The sequence below is a fragment of the Buteo buteo genome, chromosome 10 (genome assembly GCF_964188355.1).
Source record: "Buteo buteo chromosome 10, bButBut1.hap1.1, whole genome shotgun sequence".
NCBI lineage: Eukaryota > Metazoa > Chordata > Aves > Accipitriformes > Accipitridae > Buteo > Buteo buteo.
Window position 1 is genome coordinate 30,831,028 of NC_134180.1, and position 23,979 is coordinate 30,855,006.

At 41.5% G+C, this 23,979-nt stretch overlaps 1 protein-coding gene across 7 annotated transcripts; it reads right to left on the bottom strand.

The window, feature by feature from the left end:
* Positions 1 to 499: 499 nt before the first annotated feature.
* PTGFR (prostaglandin F receptor) lies at positions 500 to 23,547 on the bottom strand. Of its 7 annotated transcripts, XM_075039163.1 has the most exons (4): positions 22,790 to 23,425; positions 20,682 to 21,529; positions 2,472 to 2,726; positions 500 to 908 (listed from the first exon to the last, which is right to left on the bottom strand). In XM_075039163.1, exons 2-4 carry the CDS (start codon positions 21,468 to 21,470, stop codon positions 897 to 899), a joined length of 1,056 nt encoding a protein of 351 aa, XP_074895264.1. In that variant the 5' UTR covers positions 21,471 to 21,529; positions 22,790 to 23,425; the 3' UTR covers positions 500 to 896. The 7 variants fall into 7 exon arrangements, with proteins under 7 accessions (XP_074895264.1, XP_074895263.1, XP_074895265.1 ...); XM_075039162.1 differs by lacking the exon at positions 22,790 to 23,425 and adding an exon at positions 23,473 to 23,547 and having other exon boundaries at positions 500 to 2,726; XM_075039164.1 differs by having other exon boundaries at positions 500 to 2,726; positions 21,003 to 21,529; positions 22,790 to 23,431.
* Positions 23,548 to 23,979: the final 432 nt, after the last annotated feature.

A 23,979-nucleotide genomic window follows, 5' to 3' on the forward strand; every position in this document is an offset into this window, starting at 1 on the left:
CAAATCACTTTCAGTGGTAACAGATCCTTGGGTGACTGTATCCTGAGCTACCTCTGCAGGCTAAGACATCACTGGACAAGACAAAATACTAAGAGCAAAACTCGTATTTTTTTCAGGATTCATAGTGTATGTGAAAGTAACCAGAGTCTGTGCAACATGTTGGCAGATACTTGGATAAAAACACTTTCATTCCAAACACTGAAATCCCTCAGCTTCACTTTTATTTGCATTTTCTAAGCATGGATCATCAGAACTTGACCTTGTCTGCCTTAGACCACCAACTGCACTGGGCTACTCAAGTGACACTGAAGTGTACAAACACTGGCACCTCCTATTTGAATTCTCGCTGTCCTCCTCTCTACCTTCACAACTGCTATTGCACACGTGAATGGCAGTGGCTGGCTTGAATCCAGTGTGAGGTTTTTTTTGTCATAAGGATTAGTTTTAACAACTTCAGATCTCTCTTGTTACGCAAAAATATCATAACTCAGGATACAGTTTGATAACTTTAATGAGGCTTTGCAATTTACATTCAATATGTATTATTACACAAAATATAAGAAATCACATATACATATAAACTTTTGTTTGTTTTACAAGTCAACCAGTATGAACTACACAAGCTACATTTATACACATAACAAAATGGAACATTGATGAGCTTCATTCACCGATCAACTATCTCGACACTTTACGGACCAACATTTTTTTGCAGCTGCTAAAACAACAATCTTCCATAAAGAACAAATAATTTATGTCAACGGATAGACTGACATCACATTCTATGAAATGAAAAAGCCAAATTGAGCACTGACTGAACGCTTCCAGATTTCAGCAGAACCCACGTGAAGCAACAGGGCGGAGCTTACACCAGCATCAAATCTGTCCACGGTTTATCAGCTCTGTGACTGAGAAAATAAATCACATACAGAAATTCTTTAGGGTAAATGAAGCCATTTCATTTTGTTACAGGGTTATGTAACCCACTTATTTTTCAACCTTTTTAAAACAAAAAGGAAATAGCTTTTAAAACAAAAAATAGAAATATTTAAACCGTTTGGGTATTTATTTTCTGACTTAAACTATTCTCACTTACACTGTGAATTTGTAGTTTGCGAATAGTTTTGGTCCCTCAGACTGCCTTCTTGGTGAATCAGTTTTTAACTTTTTTGTCCAAATATACCAGCAATTCACTGATGTAGTTATTTGAAGTTAAGTAGGTAAAAATAACATAGACATATCTATCTTAAAACACTCCCTCTGCTACGAAGTCTCTAAAACTCTCATCTTTGCTTCTGAACAGAATACAGTCACAAAAACCAAAGCTTCTTTTGGCAGTATTAAAGGTGAAGGGCCTCCTGTGTAAAGTCCTGGAAACCTTCTGGCACCTTCAGATATACTGAATGTCCTCAGCTCTTCAGACACAGACCCTGCAAAAACTGAGCGTGCAGTTTGCTTTCACAAACAAAACCACGCTCCCAGTGCAGCTCCCTGCAGAGGTGCTCATTCGATCACACACATTTTTCATGAGACACGTGTGACCTTTTACAAACAAAGCAGATGTACCTCATGAGCATTTCAGTATATGCATTAGGGCAACATTTCAATAAATTTCCTTCAGTTTGGGAAAAAACCCCAACCTACTCTTTTTACAGACTAACCACAGCTTTATGCCTGTTAGTTCCAACAGAATTTGTTGAAACGACTAAAAACTCACCAATAGATCTGAAAATGTAACTGTAAGCAAGCTGAGCTGATCTGCTTCTGTGCTCCCAGAGGGAACCTCATGTTTTGTCAGTGATTTGAAAGTAACACTTACGCTGATGAAGTTTGCAGCTCTCCCAAAAAATTCACGGAACAGTAAATAATTAAGAGGTCAAGTCAATGAACCAAGCAAATTGGATCATTTAATATGCTGGGCACAAGCAAAATGTCTTTTATATATCCAATCGGAAAATTCAATGCCTAGAGGCAAAGAATACCCTTATGGAAAGGATGGTGGACCTAGGAAGCAGTGACTTTGCAGAGGATTCCAGGATATCGCTGGTAGATAAAATCTACCCCTTCTACAAATCACCCTGGAGATCACTTTCACACTTGCATGTGTTCTTAAGAAGCCTGCTAAGGTAAAGAATTTGGTGGGGAGTACTATGAGGAACCCTGTTCACTTTAGTACCTGGAAGGGAGAAATACAGGCTGATTTATCATTCTACTACCAGTTTTGGAAGAGATGTATTCTAAAGGGAATTAAAACATTCAAGTGCATCTTTTGGAGTAGCAATATCAAACTGGTAAGCAATAAGAGCAAACCACTCCCAATTTAAAACAAATGCCAAACCGCTGAGCCTTGGAATTAATTTTAAGGTATTGCCTGTGTATGAGCGTTGCCTCCATCATCTCTTCATACACTGTGTTTAACTTTATTGCCCCATAGAGCTGAGTGGCTGTAGGTTTATTTGTTTGGAACTTACTGGTGAGTCAGATATTGCTGCAACCTTCAGAGAATTCTTGATGGAGCTGAGTTCCCACATGTGTAAGTTTATGATGTGCACGCCACAACATCCCCTTGTGATCTTGTACAGGTTTTTAAGAACCGCTTTCCGGAGAAGAATGTACACCCAGGGATCTAAAATCTGATTCCACGTTGCCATTCGGAGAGCAAAAAGTATTGTTTCACAGGTCTCCTTTGAATGACTCTCATTTATCCCAATTCTGGCCATTGTCACCTGAAAATGGAACATTTTAGAATTATACATCAAAAAAAAATACACCAAGAGAGCACGTAAATGAGTGAAATCATTTCAACATTATCTCTAATCTTCACACCCTCACAGCATCAATGCATCCCAACTGCAAAGTAAATACCTTCAGGCATGTAACATTTATCATCCTAGAAATCCTCTAATGCTTTACATAGGACATACATGTGTGTCTGCTGAACTAATTCTGCTGAACCTTGAGCAGAAAATGGCCATCAGCTAGAGAATACCCTCCAAAACCAGGGACTGATTTGAGCAAGGACTAAAAACTTATCCAGAATTTGAGCTAACAAAGACTGTTCCAGGGATGGATTCTTTTCAAGATAGAGGCCACTGGTAGATCAGAACATTTTTATGAAAGGTATTTATTTTTTTCACATTTTCCAAAATAAAGTTTGCGTAAGGAATACGGCACCTTGATTTCAACAAGAAGATTCACATGTTTTAAGCTGCAACAGAACACAATTTATTGACACCAAAGGGTTTAGAGGTTTCCGGGAAAATTTAAGCCACAGTGACAAAGGCCACCGATAGATACCCCTCCTCTTGCCAATGGAGACACCGAGGGTTTCATTCACCCGTGGAGGTGCTGGACATGGACAGACCTCCACCAGCAACAACACTGCTGGAGCCAACAGTTTCACATGGGTGGAGGCATTAGTCTTCCAGCATAGCTCAGCAGGACTGCTTCTGGCAGAGGATACCCGAGAGCTAGACCAGCCCAGTAAGTTGTGGCTGGCCTCCCCACTCTGCAGAGCTGCAACCGCTTTGAAGCACCAGCCCTCGTGAACTACATGCCGCTGGGGGTCCTACCCTGCGGAGCCCTCCTTTACAGGCTTTCTGCCACTGAGGTTTTGTAACCTGAGTTCCTGGGTGAAGAGAGCGTGACTCTGCAAAGCCAGGAATCTGCCAGAGGATGGTAAATTATCTCTCTTTATTATTAATGTTAAAAGCACATGAAGACTTTTTTGGTAGAAGGATGAAACACTGTAAGGCTTTCAGTTCCAAAGCCTTTAAAGTGATACAGTTATTTAACTAAGAAACAGGATATTTGACAACTGATGCTATGAGTACACTGATTTACTGGGCGATGAGAGTTAGGGGCAGTCTGTCCGAGTGCAGAGGGTCATATTTTCACAAAGATACATTGTAAAAAAAACCAACCCACCACTAAAAAATAATAATGAATGAAGAGAGAAAACTACTGCTCAAGATTCCAGCAAACCTATTTTACTCCTTTTTCAATGCTTCTCTGTATTCCTAGGCCCTACCTATAGCTTGCAGGTCACCACATCCGAGTATAAACTTGAGTGAAACAGAGTGAACGCATAAAAGGAGAGTTTACTTGCTTGATTAAGCATTTAATCAAGCATTTCTGTACGGACTTCTATGGCAGCAATGAAAAGAGCCCCTAGGAACATTCCAAAGGAAGCTGGTGAGATTGGCAGAAGCACAGCTGGGAACCGGTGCGAGGAGGAGGAGGAATGTCTGAGCACCAAGCCAACACAAACACTTACAAGTCAGTTCCCTGAATCTGCTTTTCACCCCACAACTGTTGGGCGCATTCCTCTCTGACATCAGCAGCCCACCCAAACTAGGACAAGTCCTTTGGCTGCTGCACGGGATGTTTTCTCAGGACAGTCCTACACTTTATTTATTAGAGGTCCAATACCACAAGCCAAACTCAGACGGAATCCTCCTTACTCATGCAAGTAGGACTGGGCAGCAAATGACAGCACAACAGAGCTCATAGATCAACATCCTTATCCGATACACTGCACACTTGACTTAATACAGACATATAGCTTCCTAATCTGCTTCTTGATGTACTTCAAAATTCCATTTGTTGTTCTTCTCTCGCATTCTGCAAAGTTAATGAACACCAAATCCAATGCAGTTTCATGCCCAGAAGAGGAAGGAGTAGATGTTGCCATCTAGGAAAAGCAGCTCCATTCAGATTTTGGAAAACTGTATTATTTTCTCACATTACCTAGCAAATTTGTGAAATTCCTTTCCATTTAGTAGTAATCACCTCTAAGTAAATTTATTTGCTGTTCAACTTGCTGGCTCAACATAAAGTACCTCTGTTTGGATTATGGATTTACATGAAGTAAATCAGAACAGCAAGGAAATCTGATACATCATTTTATGGATTCTGATACTTGGAGAAGCTTCATCCAGAACATTTAAGTTACCTTTTTGGAATACTGGACATGCAAAAAATAATGTATCTGAACTCACAAGTAGAGCTTATGTACATAATTAAATGCTTAAGGAACTCAGCTGTGAATCCCTGTATTGGAAATAAGACAACAAAATCTAAAAATTTTGTTTCATAAAGTAAGAATCTTTTAGCCATATTACTTATATTATTTAGGAGTATTGTGCAGATATTAAAAAATGTTTCCTTTCTTGTATCACTAAAACCAACATAAAATGATATCCCAACTTTCTGAAGTTGCTGAGAGGCTGAGATTTCCATATAGGCTTGGACTAAGACAGAGAATCTCATTCCAACCCAAAGCATGAGCATTTTTATCCTAAAACACTCGTGGCAGAGCAGCGGGAGTGACAAACATGTCACCATCACATTGTCTCTGAGTATGAAGCGAGATAGCTTTTCACTCCTCCAAAAAGCCTGCGCTGGCTGTACTGGGACCTCTTCCATGTCTTCTGAGAAAACACGTAAGAAAAGTGCAAGCGACTAAAGCCAACTGCATGCAAAGACAGGGCAAAGAGGAGACCATGTCCTGGCTACTGGAGCCTTTCTAAAGTCATCTGATGCTTTCTAGAACAAGACCCTAAACTGCAGCTGAAGAGGGGTAGAATGGAGTGAGGCAAATATAAATTATTATTTCTGTCACGTTTTCATGGTTAATTTTTATATTTAAATTTAAATTCTTAAAATACTATTCCAAAGTCAGTTTGAAATCATAAATGATAAAAAGGTCTAATACGCTACAAGCTATTTAATAAAGGATTGCACTGAAGCAAAACACAGTCTGTACTTGCTCCCTAGGTGCAAGAAAGTCGTGTCACTGAACTGGCACAAGTCACTGGCTCAGAATCTGCAGCCAGAGCTTGCCCCAGTGCTAAGCTGACTTCCGAGAGCGGGACCTCCTCTGCAGGCACAGGAAGGACACTTCTTTTCTTATTATTTGACTAATACTGTTCAATAACTAGTTCACAGTCAAGAAACCAGTTCAAAGACTGACTTTTTTTTTTTCCTTCCCTCTAGGTCCACCAGGTTAGTATGATGAAGGAATTCTGTCCTCTGTAGCCAGCAGTACACAAATGGGGAAGCGGGAAGAGGCAATGCAACTGCATCATATCTAGTTGCCTTTGATCTCCACAACTGAATTTAGTATTCATGCAGATTCAGCAGTATGACTCAAAAAATTAATCCCCAGCTGGTAAATAATAAACCTAACTCATGACATTTTCTAACATATTTAGAAATGTAAAAATCCAAGTAGCACTTCCTGAGTTATACAATGTTTATATGAATACAGCTGTACTATGTCTCCTTCATTTGCAAAAAAATGAAAGTATCACACAATGTAACCAATAGAATTCAAACTTTCTTTAGGAAAGTAACTATGAAAGCATAACTGTAAAAGTGACTTTTTAAACCAAGGCTGCCTGCTTGTAAGATACAAAGTTACTCTGACTCATGTTAGTCCTTGATGGTTTAAGGAAAGACCTGGGAATTCTCTGTCCCTAAAATATAGAGAGAGAAACCAAACTTGTGTCAAGCAAGGACTTGACACCATACATTAAACTTCTTCATCCTTTTTGTCCAATTTTAGGATTCACTAAAACCAAAACTCACTTTGCAAGATCCAGAAACTCTGATGGAAAAGTTTTAAAAACATTTTTACATTGTTGACTTCTACAATTTTGCATCTAGCAGATAGCATCAGAGAATTGCCATTTCCCTTAGGGACAAAGCTCAGTGCAACAAACCGAAAAAAATTGCTCCAAAGCTTCACACCACTCTCCAAATATAAACAGCATGACTTTAATTTCCCTTCCAATTGGATCTCAATTATATGAGAACAACTAATAAGCTAAATGGCAGTGCTGCTTAGTCACATTCCTGTTAGTACTCAAGGACAGCCAGTCAAAACAAAAAGCAGACTTCACAGCTAGTTAGGAAATAAGACAAACTGTAATGCTACTTTGATGTATTTCAGCACAGAGGCTCTAAATCCAGGTTCTATCCTTGACTTCAGGAAACTGGATAAAAACCAGTCACCAAGAGATTGACATGGAAAGCAGAGCAGACAAATACCATCATTTCTCTTCCTCGGTAGCTCAGCCTTCAGGCTCCACTTCCCTGTGGGAACCTTGCAGAGCCTCCCAAACCTCTTCCTCTTCCTTTGGATTTCATTACAAGCAGTTCTGAGAATTTCCATTCATGGAAGAAAGTCCATGGTTTTTTCAGTATTTGCGGAGTACTATTCCATCACTGATGCCTGCATCGAATCCAGAGGTGCATATCCCCTTCTCCTAAACCACACAGGACTCAAGGCGGTATACTACTGATGAAGTCCCACTCCATGGAAACAAAAAATACATAATTATTTTGAATTTCCAGAGTTTTTGGAACTTCCAGGCTTCATATGTGTTACAAAGAAGCTGCAGTCTGCTATAGGCAAGAGCTGATAGATGACGATACTTTGTAGTACTCTATAAACACAACCTTTAAGAAAAGAAATTGCAAAAGAGGGGAGAGAGAAATCAAAATGTATCTATCTTCATGTTTTATGTACCATTTTATATCTCCTAAGAACAGCCGTAAGAAAAGAAACACTGACAGCAAATTGCCTGTATCATTGCTATATAGGTATTGCAGTATATAAACCAAGCATTTGTTGCAACAAAGCTGAGTATGCTTCATTTTATTTTTTATGTGATTCTATATAAGTCAGTTTAAAAGCAAGGGCTTCCAAGAAAAATATGTAGCGCGCCACTTCTGCCATCAAAATGTTAGTACACACACCATACTACTTATGCCACATAATGCTTTTTATGATATAGATCTGCAACACGTCTTTCCCCTAATGTTTTCCTTACCCTTTTTAAAAGAAAAACACGAACCATACCTTCAACTTTCATATACCAGATGATCATTTGGCCTAGCAAGTAAATTTTAACTGAGCACAGTGATATTATAAAAAAATGTGTATTTCAAAAGGAATTGGAGAAGACAAAAGGCGTTAGCAAGTTTCACTCCACATTAAAGTCCAGAGGCTAGTTTTAAGGGGATACGTAATACTTCTATGTGTAAAGTTTTGCAGGATCAGCTTTTGACAAGTAGCAGCAAAAAAAGGGAGGCCTCTTTTCTCTCATGTACATTTCTGTGAAAAAATAATTATTCCACTAAAACTTAACAATGGATCCACTGGCTCACTATTCAGTTGGGAAAAATCTGTGTCTACCTCCCAAAATCAAGTTCTAGTCCAAATCAGGTAAATCAAGGATGGTAACTACTACCTGCCTGATATGCATCCTTAAACATGCAAGTTCACTTATTATCCTGTTAAAGGCAGGGAGTCTGAGAAAGACCTTTCCCCTATCAGGGTCGCAGTCTCTCTTGGGAAACAAAGAACCCAAATGAGAAACAGACAGAAAAGATTCGGATGACCAGAGGTAGCTGAGGTTGCAAAAACATTTTGTACAAGTTTAATTAGCCTCCATCTGCTCCATATTTACCCCCCTTAAAATGGAGTTGCATAAACCTTTTGGAGGTATTGTAAAGCTAAAGGCACTCAGAGCTCAGCAGTGTTCCCAAAGCACTACTACTGCAATAAAAGTCAAAAAAGTATAGAGAAAACAGGAAAACACAACATTTTCCATAAAGCAAATTAAACCAATTTCTAATATTCCTTTCTCAGACACAGATGATTCTGTGACTAGGCAATTTCTCACCAGCCGATGCTGCTGCTTAGTGAACACAGGACCATTCAGGATACATGTGCCTTTTTCTCGTGTTGCCAAAATCAAAGCTTGGAAGAGTATGCCCAAGCACCCCCCTGAATTGGGAGGGCAGATCTCCCATCAACCGACTGTCAGAGAAAGGACTGCAGTGTAGCAGCATATATAGAACACTGCAGCCAGGACATTAAATTAAGGCTCTGGGGGTGTTTGCCACCCAGCAGCTCAGCTCCGTCTGACCTCGCCGCATGATCCCTCCTTGCTGACGCCGTTCAGTTCTGAGCTTTCTGCTCCCCTCACGCAGGCTCAGGTCTGCAGAGGACTCACAGTCTATTGCACTCCATTACTGTGCCATTAGAGTCAAGTGTGACTTTTTCACCGTCTGTGTTTTTACAGCTTTATGCAAAATATTTATGGATGGCAATACACTTTCTGAACAAACATTTGGAAACGCCATTTGAAATGAGATTTTTATGTATGCAAGAATTTGTCAAAATTACTGAAAAAAATGTAAAGTGCCACAATGTTATACTCGCTACTTATGTTTTATTAACTGCCTTTGGCATTATCATGCTCTGTATAAGGCAGGAATGCAATTATGCAGTAAGCCTCATAAACAGAAGGATTTTTTTGTGTGTATAAACTCACAAACATTAACTGAAAGTGAAGCTTTTATTTTCTGCCAACTTTCCCTTAGACACTACCTATTTGCATCTGTTTGTAGTAACATAAATTCAGGTTGGGCTTGAATTAAGCATTCCAGGTCCCTTCTCTTTGTTTCTCCGAAAGAATCCAGAGACTTCTACTTTGGATTGACACTCCTTTTTCCTTCTTTCCTTTCCTCCCCCTCAAAATTAGAAATACTTTCGTTCAACTAGATGGCAATGTAATTACTCTCACAGCTTAACTGATTAACTCATTTGAAAGGAAAGCAGAATGGATATGGATAGAGGCAAATTTAGCACTGAAAACAGTAGACGACTCACTGCGTAATGAAAAGACATAGTGTCCGTACCAAAGTCAAATGAATGACCTGCTTCCTGAGCTACATTTTAAAGTTACAAGAAAGCCTGCTTCCACAGAGCGAGGAACGTATTGCTCCCTAACAACAAGGCCTGTAACAAAAACCTCTTGTACAAAAAAATTAATTTGACAGATAAAATTAAAATATTCTTTACACAGCAATGCTGAGAGAAACTTTACAGGACAACTGCTAGACCTCTTGGGACCAGAAAGCAATAGAGTATTTCTAATTCTGCATAACAAGGCCCATTCTGAGAAACACAAATGAATCAAATATATAAGTATTTAGGGATGTAAGGACTATATGTATTCAGGATCCATTTATCCTTCCATTAGGGTCAGTTGGGTAAAGCTTCAAAGCCTGGAAATGGCCTATTACTTCTCTTTTACTACTTTGCTTTTTCAGGATTTCACACTCATTTGGAAAACAATCACTTTTTTTTTTGGTTAAATAAATATTCACATTGATCTAGGAGCAACAGAACTTCTCTCACTAATACCCTACAAACACCCAAAGAAAGAATCACAAGTAACACATAATACTGGGGAGAAAGAGAACTGTCTGAATACAGAAAAAAGGAGACAATATACAGAAAACCTGGAAGAAAAAGGAGCTGCGAGGTCCATAATTATAGAATTAATTCAGCATTTAATTACTGTTATGCACAGGAACAAATCAATAGCTTAGAAGTGAACTGTCTTTTCAAACATCACCACGTTCATGCTGTTTCATTACTAAAGTCATCCTCCACTGTATTTACATGGCTGAGGAGAGATATCCTATAGATTCAGCAACCAGAGGCAACTCTTCCACTTACATCTTTGAGAGCAAGAAAATGTTCTTCTATAGGGAATGCAGGATCTACCAGTTTTTACCTGGCCATTTTTTTATTCTCTCAGATTTGTTATTTTTGTCTAAGAATCCAAGAATTAAGCTGAATTCTTTAAGGGTTCCTTGGGCAAGTCACTCCCCGATTTCAGAGGAATGGCACATACATGCAGGCTTTCAGGGCAAATACCACCGAATCCAGAGATATCCATACATATTAGAAGTGTTAAAAGAAGGGAGAAGATTTCACAGTGAGTCAGTCATGATATATAGCGGCCTTTTCACCTCTTCTAGAATTCAGGAATGCAGATGGTTTTGATGTGTGACTGAGCCTGTAAGACCTCAAGTAACAACAGGTCTAAAAAGGTAAAGAACCTACTCTATTGTCTACCAATGGAGTCAGACCTTCAGTTTAATTAGCTGAGAAATTATGGTGTTTATTACATGGGTGTAGAGGGGAACTAAGGAGAAAAAAACATATTAATTTGTAATTACATTTTATGTATGTTTATGTTTACCATGTATGCAACATATAGAGAGGAGGAAAAGGAAATCTTTTTAAAGATGGATTGGAGTCACAGTCACCTAATCACTTGGTGCTATCTGATTTGCAGTATTTACAAATCTGGCTGGAGGCAAAGGAAGATGTGATGTGTTCCTTTCATGTTATTTTTTTAAAAAATCAACTTTATTAATGTGACTTATTCTATATATTATTCTGGAGAAGTATACTAAGAAGCTATGAACGGAAATATCAAGGCTAATGAATTAGCAATATATTTACCAAGCTGGAATATATAATTGGCAATTATTTTTTTTCTTTAATGTTGGCAAGTAAATTAGAAGGGACTGCTGTGCAGCTGGACCACCTTTTAGGTGGAGGAGGGAAGAGAAAAATCAAATCTCCATTTAAGAGTGATTTATTTCTCACTACTTCTGCAAACACGCACTCCTGGTAAAAAGTGGATTCAATTTTATTTCCAACTCACTAATGAACTGTAAATCCTAAAACAAATTGCTACCACTTACGTGGACCCTCACCTCCCTCCTGCTTCACCTTCTGTTTTAACACCATTCCATGCAGGGAGGCAGATGGGAACACAGCTAGCCACGTCCCCGCCAGCACAAGAGTCTTCCTCCCCACATCCTCATGTCCTGGTGTTGGTCATAACATGGGTGACACGGTTGCTCATGGGCAGACTCACTACATCCATTACATCGCCCCTCGCTCCCGTAACGTTGGGGTGGCCGTGCAGCCCACGCACGGCCAGCTTATGCCGGGTTCGAGCCACCTGGAGCAGCTGGCGGCACGCAGGTCCGGTCAGCAAGGGGGGGACCAGCTGGAGATCAGTCATTAACTTCCACCTCTCCAATGACAAAGTAATCTTTGGTTTCTGTGAGTTTAGTATTGAGGCCTAATTGACTTAAAAACCTCAGTTCAGGACATCCCTTACACACAGGCTCATCTTCAGCCTTCTTCGGGAAATCACGCGGAAACACAACTCCAATGCCATTCCAACCCGCCCTTCGGCACGTGTCTCTGAATGAGGTCTTCAAACGGTTCATTAAAAAGAGGAGCTAAGAGCAAGCTAACGAGCTGCTCTCCATTCCCTGCTCTGTCTGGAGTAGATATGAGAAATCCTTCAGCAAGAGATGGTACATTACCTACACACGGCTCAGGTTCGTTCAGGCACTCAGCTATTTCGCCTCATCCGATATGAGAATTAATCCAAAAGAATGAGTCACAATTTCTACAACTTTACTGTAACTCCTGGTGTAAACCCTTTCAGCAACATTCTGCTACCTGACGGTTACTATTTCCAAAAGCCCATACGCAGAACCCACGAGAGGCTCGTGCTTCCGTCCTGCCGGGCACTACGCACGCCCACAGTAAACAGGCACCCTCCTTCCTCCTTGTAACCCAAATTGCAATTCAGCAAGTTCTGAATATTTTAATGTAAAATTTAAGTCTTAAAGGCACACATAATAAGAATTATTGCTCTGTTTTAAACCTAAGCAGCATATTTCCCAGAAGAGAACCCAAATAATGCACTCTCTCAGACACGAACTGATTCTACACTACTACTGAGACAAGTAACTCCTGCCAGAACGCCTTTATAATCACCATGCAAAACTTGAGATCATGAATTAATAAATATCTCACAGAACAGATGAAGGTATATCACACCCTGATGTCTGTCATGTTAAACTTGGTGAGGATGAAGGACTTTCTGAAGTCGTTCCATATGAGTGTATTTGTCCCAGAGACTTTTCAGCAACAAGTTTACCATTTAAAGTCTTTAGATAGTCAGGAAAGAGAGCTTTCCTAAAATAACCATCCAAAAATGGTTATGCTGTGCATGACATTTTCCAAAAATGGTTATGCAGTGTATGATACTTTCAAGCAAGAAAGGTCTAAATGAGTGTAATATCCAGGAAATAGGAAGAATTTTCCTATATCAAACAAAATTGGAATGTATGTCAAAATGACTTACTTTTTAATATCAAGCACAGAATCCAAAAACTTTACCAACTGAAGAAATAAGGGGAGGTTATGAATGGCAAATTTATTTGGCTGAAGTTTTCTGAATTTGATTTTTTTGAGATGGCAACTTCAAAACTGAAAAAAAAAATTTAAAATTTTCTGTGAAAGTCACGTTTGGAATGAAACACTGTATTTCAATTTATAGATCTTTATGGTTTAATTCCATATATATAATATAAATCTAAAAATCAAGCAGCAAGTGATTTTGAAAGAAAAACAGGACCCCATTGTTTTGAAAATGCAATGTTCTCACACGACTGGAAACACACCTTCCCTACTTTTTCTCTCCAAAACTAATCTCATTGCATTCTGATGGCACTGCACTTTCAGAAAAAGGCTTTACATTAAGTTTTTCCAAACAGCACAAGTAAACATAAATAACAAAAACTATAATTATGCTTCCCCAAAAGCCTCTGGTAAAGGACATTCTGTCAGTCTCAGCTCTTCTTCCTTCGCTGGTTCACATTATTACTGCAGGACAATATGCTGACCACCATCCATTTCTTCCCCAGAACTTCTTTCCTGTTGAGAGACTATCATCTCAGCTGCTCAACTCCCTGACTTCTGTGAGAAGGAGGTAAACACCTGAATTACAAATACAGCCACAATTTAACATAGAGTTCCTAAGCACTCTGACAAATTATGCCCTGGCCCACACTTAAAAACATTTTTTTTAAAATGATTCATATTTCTTAGAAAGGCTAAGGCCCACAAGATCTCTACAAACTGTAAAAGATGAAAATAGGAAGAGGCCAATTCTGAACACTGAATCAGTACCTTTGAAATTCAGTATCATTTTAGGTGGGTCCAATCTAAAATGATGCTCATTCCATTTCTCATCTAACCAGGTGGAAATTTCCCACTGTGTCTCTTAAGAATCCAAAATAAAAGAAAGGTCTCTACAACCAATACTAAAAAAAGGCATGAACACCTTATCCAAGGGTTTCTAGTATCATAGAAACACATCTGAATAGGTGGATTGAATTTTTACATGTATTGTATTAAACTGTGTTATTCTCTCTCTGCAAACGCCTAGAATATCTTTTCATGGAGTAGTTTCATGGTGACATACAAAAGCATGCTCGAATTGTCTGAGTTGCTGTTTAAACCTTATTCCACAGGAAACTAAGCTAAAAAGACACTTCTGTCTTGAGAATAACAAAAACTTCAATCAAAATGAGTGTCCTCTTTCCTCTTAACCCCTAAAATCAGCTGTTTATTCCAAAATACCTTTTGAGCCATAATATTAGGAACGATGCTAACATTTCAGCAATTTAACCTGGAGTATCAGAAGCTCATTAAGAAGAACTCAAACAAGAATAGTAATTGAATTTGCACAGTGTTAATGGATGTACTGAGAAACTCAGAAAGCAGTTAAAAGGCCATGATATGAGGGAGAGTGAGACCCCTTTTTCTAGCGTAGCTTGAATGACAAGCAAACTCATATGAGATATTTTTTTCTTTCCAGAGGAGCTCAGAGAGCATTTTATTCAGTCAAACAGCCACTCCTGATCCTACCTCTTCTGACACAGCAAGGCCTGGAAGAGAAATAACAACCTAGAGTCGACAATAACCATTATTGTATCGATGCTTCGGACTAGAGATAAAGAGGCATATCTAGCAGGCCTTCTGCTAGCAAAAAGCTTTTTCCCTTTCCCTATGAAACTGATTCATTTATTAAAACTATTGTGGCAGAAGGGGGTGACTCACATGGGCTTGCCCCCGGCCCAAGAGATGCAATGACAACATCCAATGGGCATTCCTGTGGAGGTCCTGCAGCAGGTCACTTCGGTGCCCGCCAGCCTGCCGCGGGCAGGGTGCGAAGTGTAGCCCAGACCCAACTCGAACCACGTCTTCTTTACTCCGGCAACACATCCCGTCTTTGTCTGGTGTCAACAGACAATCGTTCTAGCAAAACATGGCAAACAATTCAATGCCAGCACAAACGTAGTCATTATCATTGATTACCTTCTTTAAAATCTGAATCTTGAAAAAGACCAAGTATGTTTTTTCCCCTGTGAAAGGCACTTTTACAACAGCATTCAAAGCTGCAAGGTTGGCTAAACATGTTTAAGACTCTCTCCTTCAGTCTTCAGAAACAGATGACTGGAAATTGAAAGCCTAATTAATTCTTTTTCCAAAGAAAAGATCACTCTCCTTGTTGACAGTGCCTACGCAGGCACAACAAGCTCGCGGAGGCTGCAGCTTTGACTAGCAACGTGTTTTGCTAGTGTAAGAGAATCCACTTCTGCAGAGCAGCCACCCGTGAGATGTGGGGCGGCCGTACTGTACGTGGGGACAAAGCCCTCACTGGCAGAGCGTGGACCGGCATCTTGGGACATCTTGTGCCTGCTTCTCCTCAGGTGCATTTTCTGATTATGAAAATCACCAGTCACGAGAGCACAAGAGAAGGGACAGATTTTTAAGTAACTATTTTGTTGTAGGGACAACACAACCAGCAATATTTGAAGGCATACAAACAGCATTAATAGAGCAACGAGCTCATATACATGATGCCCATTGCACATATAAGCGTAAGGTAGTGTAATAGAAATTGAAACTGCCAGCTTATTAAAGAACACAGAAAACAGGAATGGAGGGAGATGCTTCAAGGGTAACACAGGTATGAACTCCTGGCAAAGTGTCGCTGTGCGTGTACATGCATGACTACCCATAACAAAAACGCTAAAATGAGATGCACAGAGGATTGCCTTGTACAACAAAGTACCTTATACTGTATGCAACTACGTGGCTTAGCACGTAGTGTAAAACCTGCAACCCCCTGGCCTCCTTCAGCACATACCGACTGTGAGCCTGCCTCAGCACCCAAAATACCTGGTGGAGCAACCAGGGTGGGGTGGGCTGGGGTAAGGGTATTCCACCAAGAGCCTCCCTGTTAGTGCACCAGTGCCCTTCTCACCTGCTCTGGCAGCATATTCACTGAAAGGACTACTCAGACCAGCTCCGGCGGCTTCTAGGTTGGAGTGATTCAGCACATTGTAAGCTAAATGCAGCCCTAGGTGCACGAAAACCATCAAACCTCGTTGCATGAGACAATCTGGGGACAAGAAGAAGTCAGAGCAAGTTCAGAGAGATGCAATTAGCACAACAAATTGGAAAGGGAAGAGATTACATGAGAAAAGACTGATAGAAATTAATCCAGGCAGTAAAAAAAGCAACTGAATAAGAGCTGATTTAATCATATGAAATAAGCGGCTGAGATCTTTCAAAAAATTCAGGAGTGGCTATTTTCTGCAGTAGAGGGGAGGTAAAACTGCAATGAAAGTAATCAGATAACTGCATGGAAAAAGATCTTAACAAGAATAATTGGAATGTAAAAGTATTTGTCTCAGGCTAAGACTGTGTTCGACACATTAAAAAGATTAGACATTTCTCCATATCATAATTTGTTCCCAAAGATAAATTCACTCTGAAATAAACCCCTCCTGTCCATAATTACAGGGAGTTCACTTTGCTACTCCAAAAGCAAAGTTTAAAATATGTTTATCCCATGAGCCCCACAGAATTTGACATACTGAAGTCAGAACTTGCTCATATGAACACAGCTCCAAAAACAAGCTGTTCCTTGACAGGCCAGATATCAAGTCACAGCCAAAAACCAGCTTTATATAACAATCTATTTCATCAGAGATGCTGATCACAAAATGCTCCAGCCCAACTATTTGCTTTGGGAATCCAACCCCTAGGGACCAAATTTATCCAACAAAATTCACATATCCCTAGCAAAGGGCTAAGACTCTAGCAAGGATGAATAAAGATGACTTACTACACAGAGAAGTTGATGTTACTATTTTCGGAACATATTTTCCTGGAATTACCCATCACAAAGCAAAATTATTTGGGCTGTCAAAACAAACGTGCCTCTGCAAATCATTGCCTACAAAGATTATTGGAAAATTCAGGAATTTCACTTGTTGCTTTTTTTGTGAATTCCCTCCTGCTCTCAGCTCCTCAAAAGGAGAAAAATGATTCCCCATAAGGGAAGAAGCGGGGATTACCCCTCATTCTGGTACTTCATTAAGGGAAGATTCCCACACAGTGGCAGAAAACTTGAAAAAGCTGCTCATTTTTGAGGAACAGATGAGATGGAGCTTCAGGAAAGAATCAAAAGGAAGACCCTGTCCAACAGCCCCAGGCAGAGCTCCACATGAGCCATGCCATGGGCTCTGCTTCTGAAAAATGCTCCAGATCTCCAGGAGTCTTTAAATAGAAGTGGTAATTTATTATAATATTATATATTATTATATATAATATTAAATTTTAGATATATATCCATTTACACACATATATAAAGGCACCAAAACAAGTTCACTACCACTGAGCAGGTGCAGAAGTCAAGTTCAGTTCCACATCAGACACCATAAAGGACAATCCAGGGTCTTGTGCCTCTAATGTCACCTAAAGGTGATATTAGCACAGGACAGTGACCAAATACATAACTTCACTTGGGAAAAAAATAAAAAAAAATAATTAAAATGTAATAGTGAAGTAAATCTCCAGTTGGATTACAATATTGGATAGACTAGATTTTGGTAGCCATGCACATATGACAGTTGATGTAGTTTAAAAACAGAAGAAAAATAAACAAACCAAATCCCCCATCAGATAGAGAATCACACTAAATAAATCCAAACTCTTGTATCTGCAAACCACATGTGGCATAAACTGCATCGCCTTCCTCCACTTTCTCTTCCAAAGGTTTGTTTGTTTTCTAATCGCTTTGGTTTATACCAAGGCAATTCACTTTCACATAACATTTGTTCTGTATGCTCTTTGGGATAGAGAGCATGGGTAAAATTCACAATTCAAAGATTAACACTAACTTCTAGATTTAGCTTTGAAAAAAAAATTAAACAAGCAAATGATTGCAAAACAAGCATGTATTTAGCTACTTTGCCAAACAATTTCACCTATGAACACCTACTCAGATTTATTTCAAGAAGTACTTATTTTGGTATACGCTGATTATATTACAGAATGTAAACCACTCATTTCGCAAATTAAAAGCCCTGAGAAGTTTTAGATAAATCAGACAAGAAGATTTGGATCAGCAATTCATCATAAATCATACGCCTTGATAAACCCTGGATCTCTTTATTGTAGCACTTTAGCAGTACGCTCCTGGCAAAGCTTTATTCCACTGCATCTGTATGCTCCACTGCAGTCCAATAAAGCCTGCCAAATTAACACTGCCCTTATAATTCCGTTTGCATTCAGTGAACAGAATGCTATCAAAACAAAGATTGGGTAATTCAGAGAATTAACTTTAATGTAAACTCCATGATCCTAACAGCTAAGACAGGTTAATACCTACCAAGGACCCCATCCCTACTGCATTTCCCAGACTATCGAACTCTCCGGCTAAAACACTAATTGTTTACTTCCTTGAAAGTTTGTTTCAAGAACTAAATCCTACCTTACACTAACTTCTTTTTAACTTCTTGTTTCTAACATAAACTTGTCCACATTGCAGAACTATTTTCCAAACTGCCAGGGTAATTTTGGTGATAGTTTGGTTAATCTCATTTCAAAAGAGATCCACAAGTAAAGCATCACGAGCCCAGAATACACAGAGAGCACCGGCAGATTTGCCGCCCGCTGAACCAGAATTGCTTGTGCATCACCATCCTTTGAAACACAGTCCCAAAAACTACCAAGTACAAAATTAGGCAAGAAGTCATTCACTGGTCTGTATCACCAGCTGAAGAAAACACCAAACTCTGAAAAGGTTCTGAAAAAAAATTTGCTGCTGGAATAATAACTCATCGTCAACTACAACTTAGAAGAAGTTAAATACTTTCAACAAAAATAGTGCTGTGACTTCATTAAAGATTGTCAAGATTTTTAAAATTATGTTTTTATAATTAATAAAAATTGAAAGGCATAACAAAATTACCAACACTGAAAAAACAACAACAGTAGTTGCAATTTAGTGTTCCTTCAAATGTTGAATAAATGAAGTCTCTCTTTTGAATTAAAAACCTCTACAGCTCTTTTGACATCCAAGGGCTTTTTAAAAAAATCAAATTAATTCCAGCCTGTAAGGACAGTTATTTTATCTGAAAATAAATGTCACTAGAGCATAATATACTGTTTTTTCATGAAAAGTAAAGGCATTATTTGAGTTGCTTTCCTTGAAAACCATTCTGTGGCTTGCCCCAGACAAATTTCATGACGTGTCTGGAAATAACTGGAAGTAAGTTCACTAGAAAAGCTTGCTTTACTGTTCTGACAACTTTTTTTATGCTCTATACACTACATCCACGACACTGACAAAAGCCACCATGAATTTAAACTATGCTGCAGGGCAAGCCTAGCAAAATTCTGTATGTATTGAACAAAAGTGAGTTTTTGTGCATTTCAGTGATGTTGAGATTTATATCCAGACTCTGGCCTGAAGTCTGTGACACTGGATTAATTAAGTGCTACCGGCCAGATATATCCAACTGCTGCAGCTAGGCTAATATCAGTATCTAATTCAGAACTAGTTTAGGTAATTCTATACTATGCCATAGGCAGTGAGTAGATGAGGCATAGCTGGATCTGATTCAGAACGCAGATTTAAATTTTCTATATTTGTAAGCTCAAACCAAAATTGCTCCTCATTCATATCAATGGAAAACTACCAGACCTTGTTTCTAGGAAATAAACTAAAATTTCATATTACTTGTGACTTAGCCTCTCTCACCCTAGTAAAAAAATAAATTTTCTTCAGTCAGGTTTACTACAGTAAAAAGAGTCACAGTTATTAGCAGCTTTATAATGGCATCGTACAACAGGAGCTGTCAAATTCTTTCCCATATCATAATCCCGCTTCCTTTTGACAGAGCACACGCGAGCATGAGCAACACTTACCGCTTTGGAAGAGCCAGAGCCGTTACCAGCAAGCGGTCCTAACTTAGAGCCGGGACAGCTGAGAAAGCGCACCAACCACTCAGAGCAGCTTTGCTAGTCAACTGTCCAGGTTACAAACCCAGCTTAGTTAGGTCTAAACCAAATTTTTATTTTAACCCACTGCCAACTACTGTTTTTTAACATGACTCTAAAGCAAAGCCCTTAATACCCTGCTAATAGAGTGGAGGATTTTTACGTTCTTCACTGTTATCTTCCGTAACACAGTTCACAAGTAGCAGTAAACTGTAATAACAACAACGAACAGACTACCATAAATAAAAAATTATATGAACCGCAGTACAGACTAAAAAGACTTGCCACTCGAGGATTTCACTGAATTTTTGGACAAGCTCAATATTTGCTCTGATTTATTCTAGCCACCATTCTGCTACCACTGCCTGCTTCATAGCACAGGAAAGACAGTCCTCACAGTCCCTATATATTAGGTTACTCAATGTGTTTTTCTTATGGTCAGAAATGGAGAATAATTACCATTTTTGTTATAGATGCACGCGTACAAACATTACGGGCAACATGCTGTAAAATTAATATATTGAAGAGTGAATGAAGCCGTTATCACAGCTAAAGCGCCTTAAAACCTGGAGATTAAATAGTATAACTTTTATACAGTGGTGTGCATTAAAAATTGGCAAACACGTCAGGCTCTTACCAGAAATGGACTCCAGCAAATGCAAGAAACACACATAATAGCCAAGAGCTGTATGATCATTTCAAAATGATGAGATCTGCCTTGTCTTTGTTGACTCTTAAATTTGACTTTTAAGAGGGTAATTCCTGTGACAGCATTGCACAAGAATGAAATAGCAAGGGCCAGTAACCCAAGGCAAGAAAAAAGTAAGAGATAAAATCTGTCTTCCCAGTCCTCAACATGTTCTGTTTTATAGAAGCACCAGGTCCTCGATGCTTGAATTTGATAGGCTCTAAACCTAAGAATAGGCAGCAAAGCTATAAGAACAGCAAACAGACATACCATAGTCAACATCATTTTTACATGTTTAGAAGTCATTTTTGTAGAGTGAAATATTGGCTTAGTGACTCCAATGCACCGTTCAACAGCCATCACACTGCCCAGGAAGAGCGGGCACAAACCAAAGAAAACCATGCAGATGCCAAAAACACTGCAAAGAATGTTGGACTGGTTAAATCGAATCCAGTCTTTATCCGATGCATACACAAACACTGCAATGGCTCCATTGATGAGGTGGCCGAAGAGATCGGTGACGACCAAACCACTAGCAAGAAGCAAAAAGGAGGCTTTCGATTTCTGTCTAAATCTCTGATACGCCTTCAGGAGAATTACAATTGCAAGGCTGTTGGACAAAATTCCCACCGTCATGAAGATTATTGAAAAGAAAACGGAAATCTTCTTCTCCGTGTGGCAGGTTGTGTTTTTCAAGATTCCAAATCCAGCCAGCCCTGGTGATTTTGAACTGTTCATGGTTAGGAGAGGAGAGGCAGCCCTCAAAACATTTCAGCGGTCTTGCAATCAAAAGGCATCTGCAAGATTAAAAACAAATATACACACACTGTAAAAGGCATACCACTGTTCAAACGACATTTGAAGCAGAAATTCCATAATATTAGTCTGTGGTACAAATCTAATTTTCCAGTTTTCTGACTGGTATGATATGGCATGGTATTTCAAGCCCATCAGTCGCAGGAGAAAACAATTATCTGTGTGCATTACACAATAACGTACAGCATCTCTATAGTCTCTGCCCATAGAAGATATACATATATCTATACAATATATATATGCTTATACAATATATAAAATATATGATGCTTCATATAATCAGAGAAGCCATTCAAGACATTCTGGTGGCTAAACTACGTATATAAACAAATGTTTTTGCAACATACTCCTAGAATGAAAGTATTTATCAGCCCAACCACAGTCAAAAGTGAAATACTCAAACTGGAATGTTTTGAGATGATAATCACACCCCACTTTTCTTCTCACTGCTAGGCATTTCTTTGCAAAACAACGTCCTAACATCTTCCGAGTAATCCTCCGCTCACAATTCCATGTTTTAGGGCTTTAACCTAACCAACACGGAAGCCTCCAACTCCCCGGTTCCCTCACTGAGGCACAGACTTGTACGTTCAGACGCCCCCTTATTCGGAAGCCGATTCTGCAAGTTACTTTATCTCCCATCTCTGCTCCCGGGACACTCCTGCCGGCACAAACTTCCCGCGCGGACCGGGGAGCGGGCTTCAGTTACGAAGAGGCGCTGCAGTCCCTCAGTTACGGAGCCGGGTCAGGCTCCGGCAGCGCCGGAGCCGAACCTCCTTCTGCCGTTCGGGACCGCTACAGCGGAGCGCAGCCGGCGGGCTCCCCGGGCGGAGCGCCGGCCCCGCCGACCTCCCCCCGCCCCGCCGCCGCCGCCGCCGCCGCCGCCGCCGCCGCCGCCGCCGCCGCCGCCGCCGCCGCCGCCGCCCGGAGCGCCGACCTCCGCGCCCGCGCCAGCACGTGGGCACCACCGGGGGAGCGCGCCCGAGGCAGCGGCGCCCCGCGCGCCGCCCCGCCACCCGCAGCGCCCTTAAGTGCCGCCGCCGCCGCCGCCGCCGCCGGCAGGGGCGGGGCGAGCCCAGCCCGCCACGCCGGGCACAAGTGCCACCGCCTGCGGCCGCCACCGGCGCCGGCTCGCCCGGCTCCGCCGCGCGTCCCCCGTGCCTTCGCACCCCGCACGGCTCCCGCCGCCGCGCACCGCTCCTTCCCGGTCCCGGCCCCGGTCCCGACCCGCCGCCGCTCACCTCCCCTTCTGCTCCGCGGCGCCGGGGAGAGGCGAGGCGCCGCAGCGCGGTGCCCCGCCGGCCACCGCCACCGCCCGGCCCGCCGCCGCCGCCGCCCCCCCCTCCTCCCACCCCAGCCCGCCCAGCACCGCCCGCCTCCCGCCCTCCCCTCCCGGGGCCGTCGCGCTCGCTGCCCGGCCCCGTCTGCCGCCGAGGGCCGGGCCGTCGCGCCGCGGCGGTCGCTGCTGCGTCGTCCCCCCCCTCTGGAGGGGGTTGCGGGGCAATTCGGGCAGCCCCGGGGGCTCCCGGCTCTGTCCCGAGGAGGAGGAGACCCTGCGCCCAGGCCTGCCCACGGGGAGGGGTGCGGGGAGGGGTGCGGGGGGCTCCTTCAGCTCTCGCACAGCGGCGCGGAGCCTCCTGCCGTGCTGTGCCGGCGTGCGGAGAGGTGTCTCCGGCAAGGAGGGCCCCGCTGCCTTGTCACATCCCAGCGCCAGACGACGAGGCCGCCCCAGCCAGGCAGGATGGGTTCTTGCCCACGGTGCTGCAGCCGCAGCAGGAGCGGCTCCTGGGGCAGCCAGGAGACCGCGTCTGTCCGCAGTCGCAGCCTCATCCCTTCCCTTCCCTTCCCGGTGCTTCTGCCCAGCCACCCGCTTCCCCCGCAGTACTGCCGTGCGCGTCCCCCGGCACACGCCGCTCGCAGCTACCGGACGGCGTGGAGCTGACGGTGCTCCTCGGACCGTTTCTCCACTGGAGCGATAGGATGAGAAGGCAGCCGGGCGGGGAGTTCACGACGCTACGGCTAAGGCCGGAGAGCCAAAGGTTCTTCGTCTCCCATCACGTGCGCAGGCTGGTACAACGTGAAGTTAGAGATAACTTTTAAGTTCTCTCATCCGTCAACGTCCAGGACTACCAAGCAGGCTTGGATGGGAATTTTTAGTAAAAACTCTTACTACAGAAATAAGCCAAAAGATAAAATCCAACTGTAAAATATCACAGAATTTGTCATGGGCAAGAATGGTGGAGAACTTGTATTCATCTCCATTGAGACACAGCCTTGGGTTGTACTACTCCTAGCTCCACAAGGCAAGTATTTAAAAATAAAAATTCTCAAACACATTATGGTTTTTGCTTACCTTCCTATCTTGAATACTATGGATACAGTTTGCCCCTCCCAAATCTGCCAGTGAGGTAATACAGGCAGTCAAATCCCT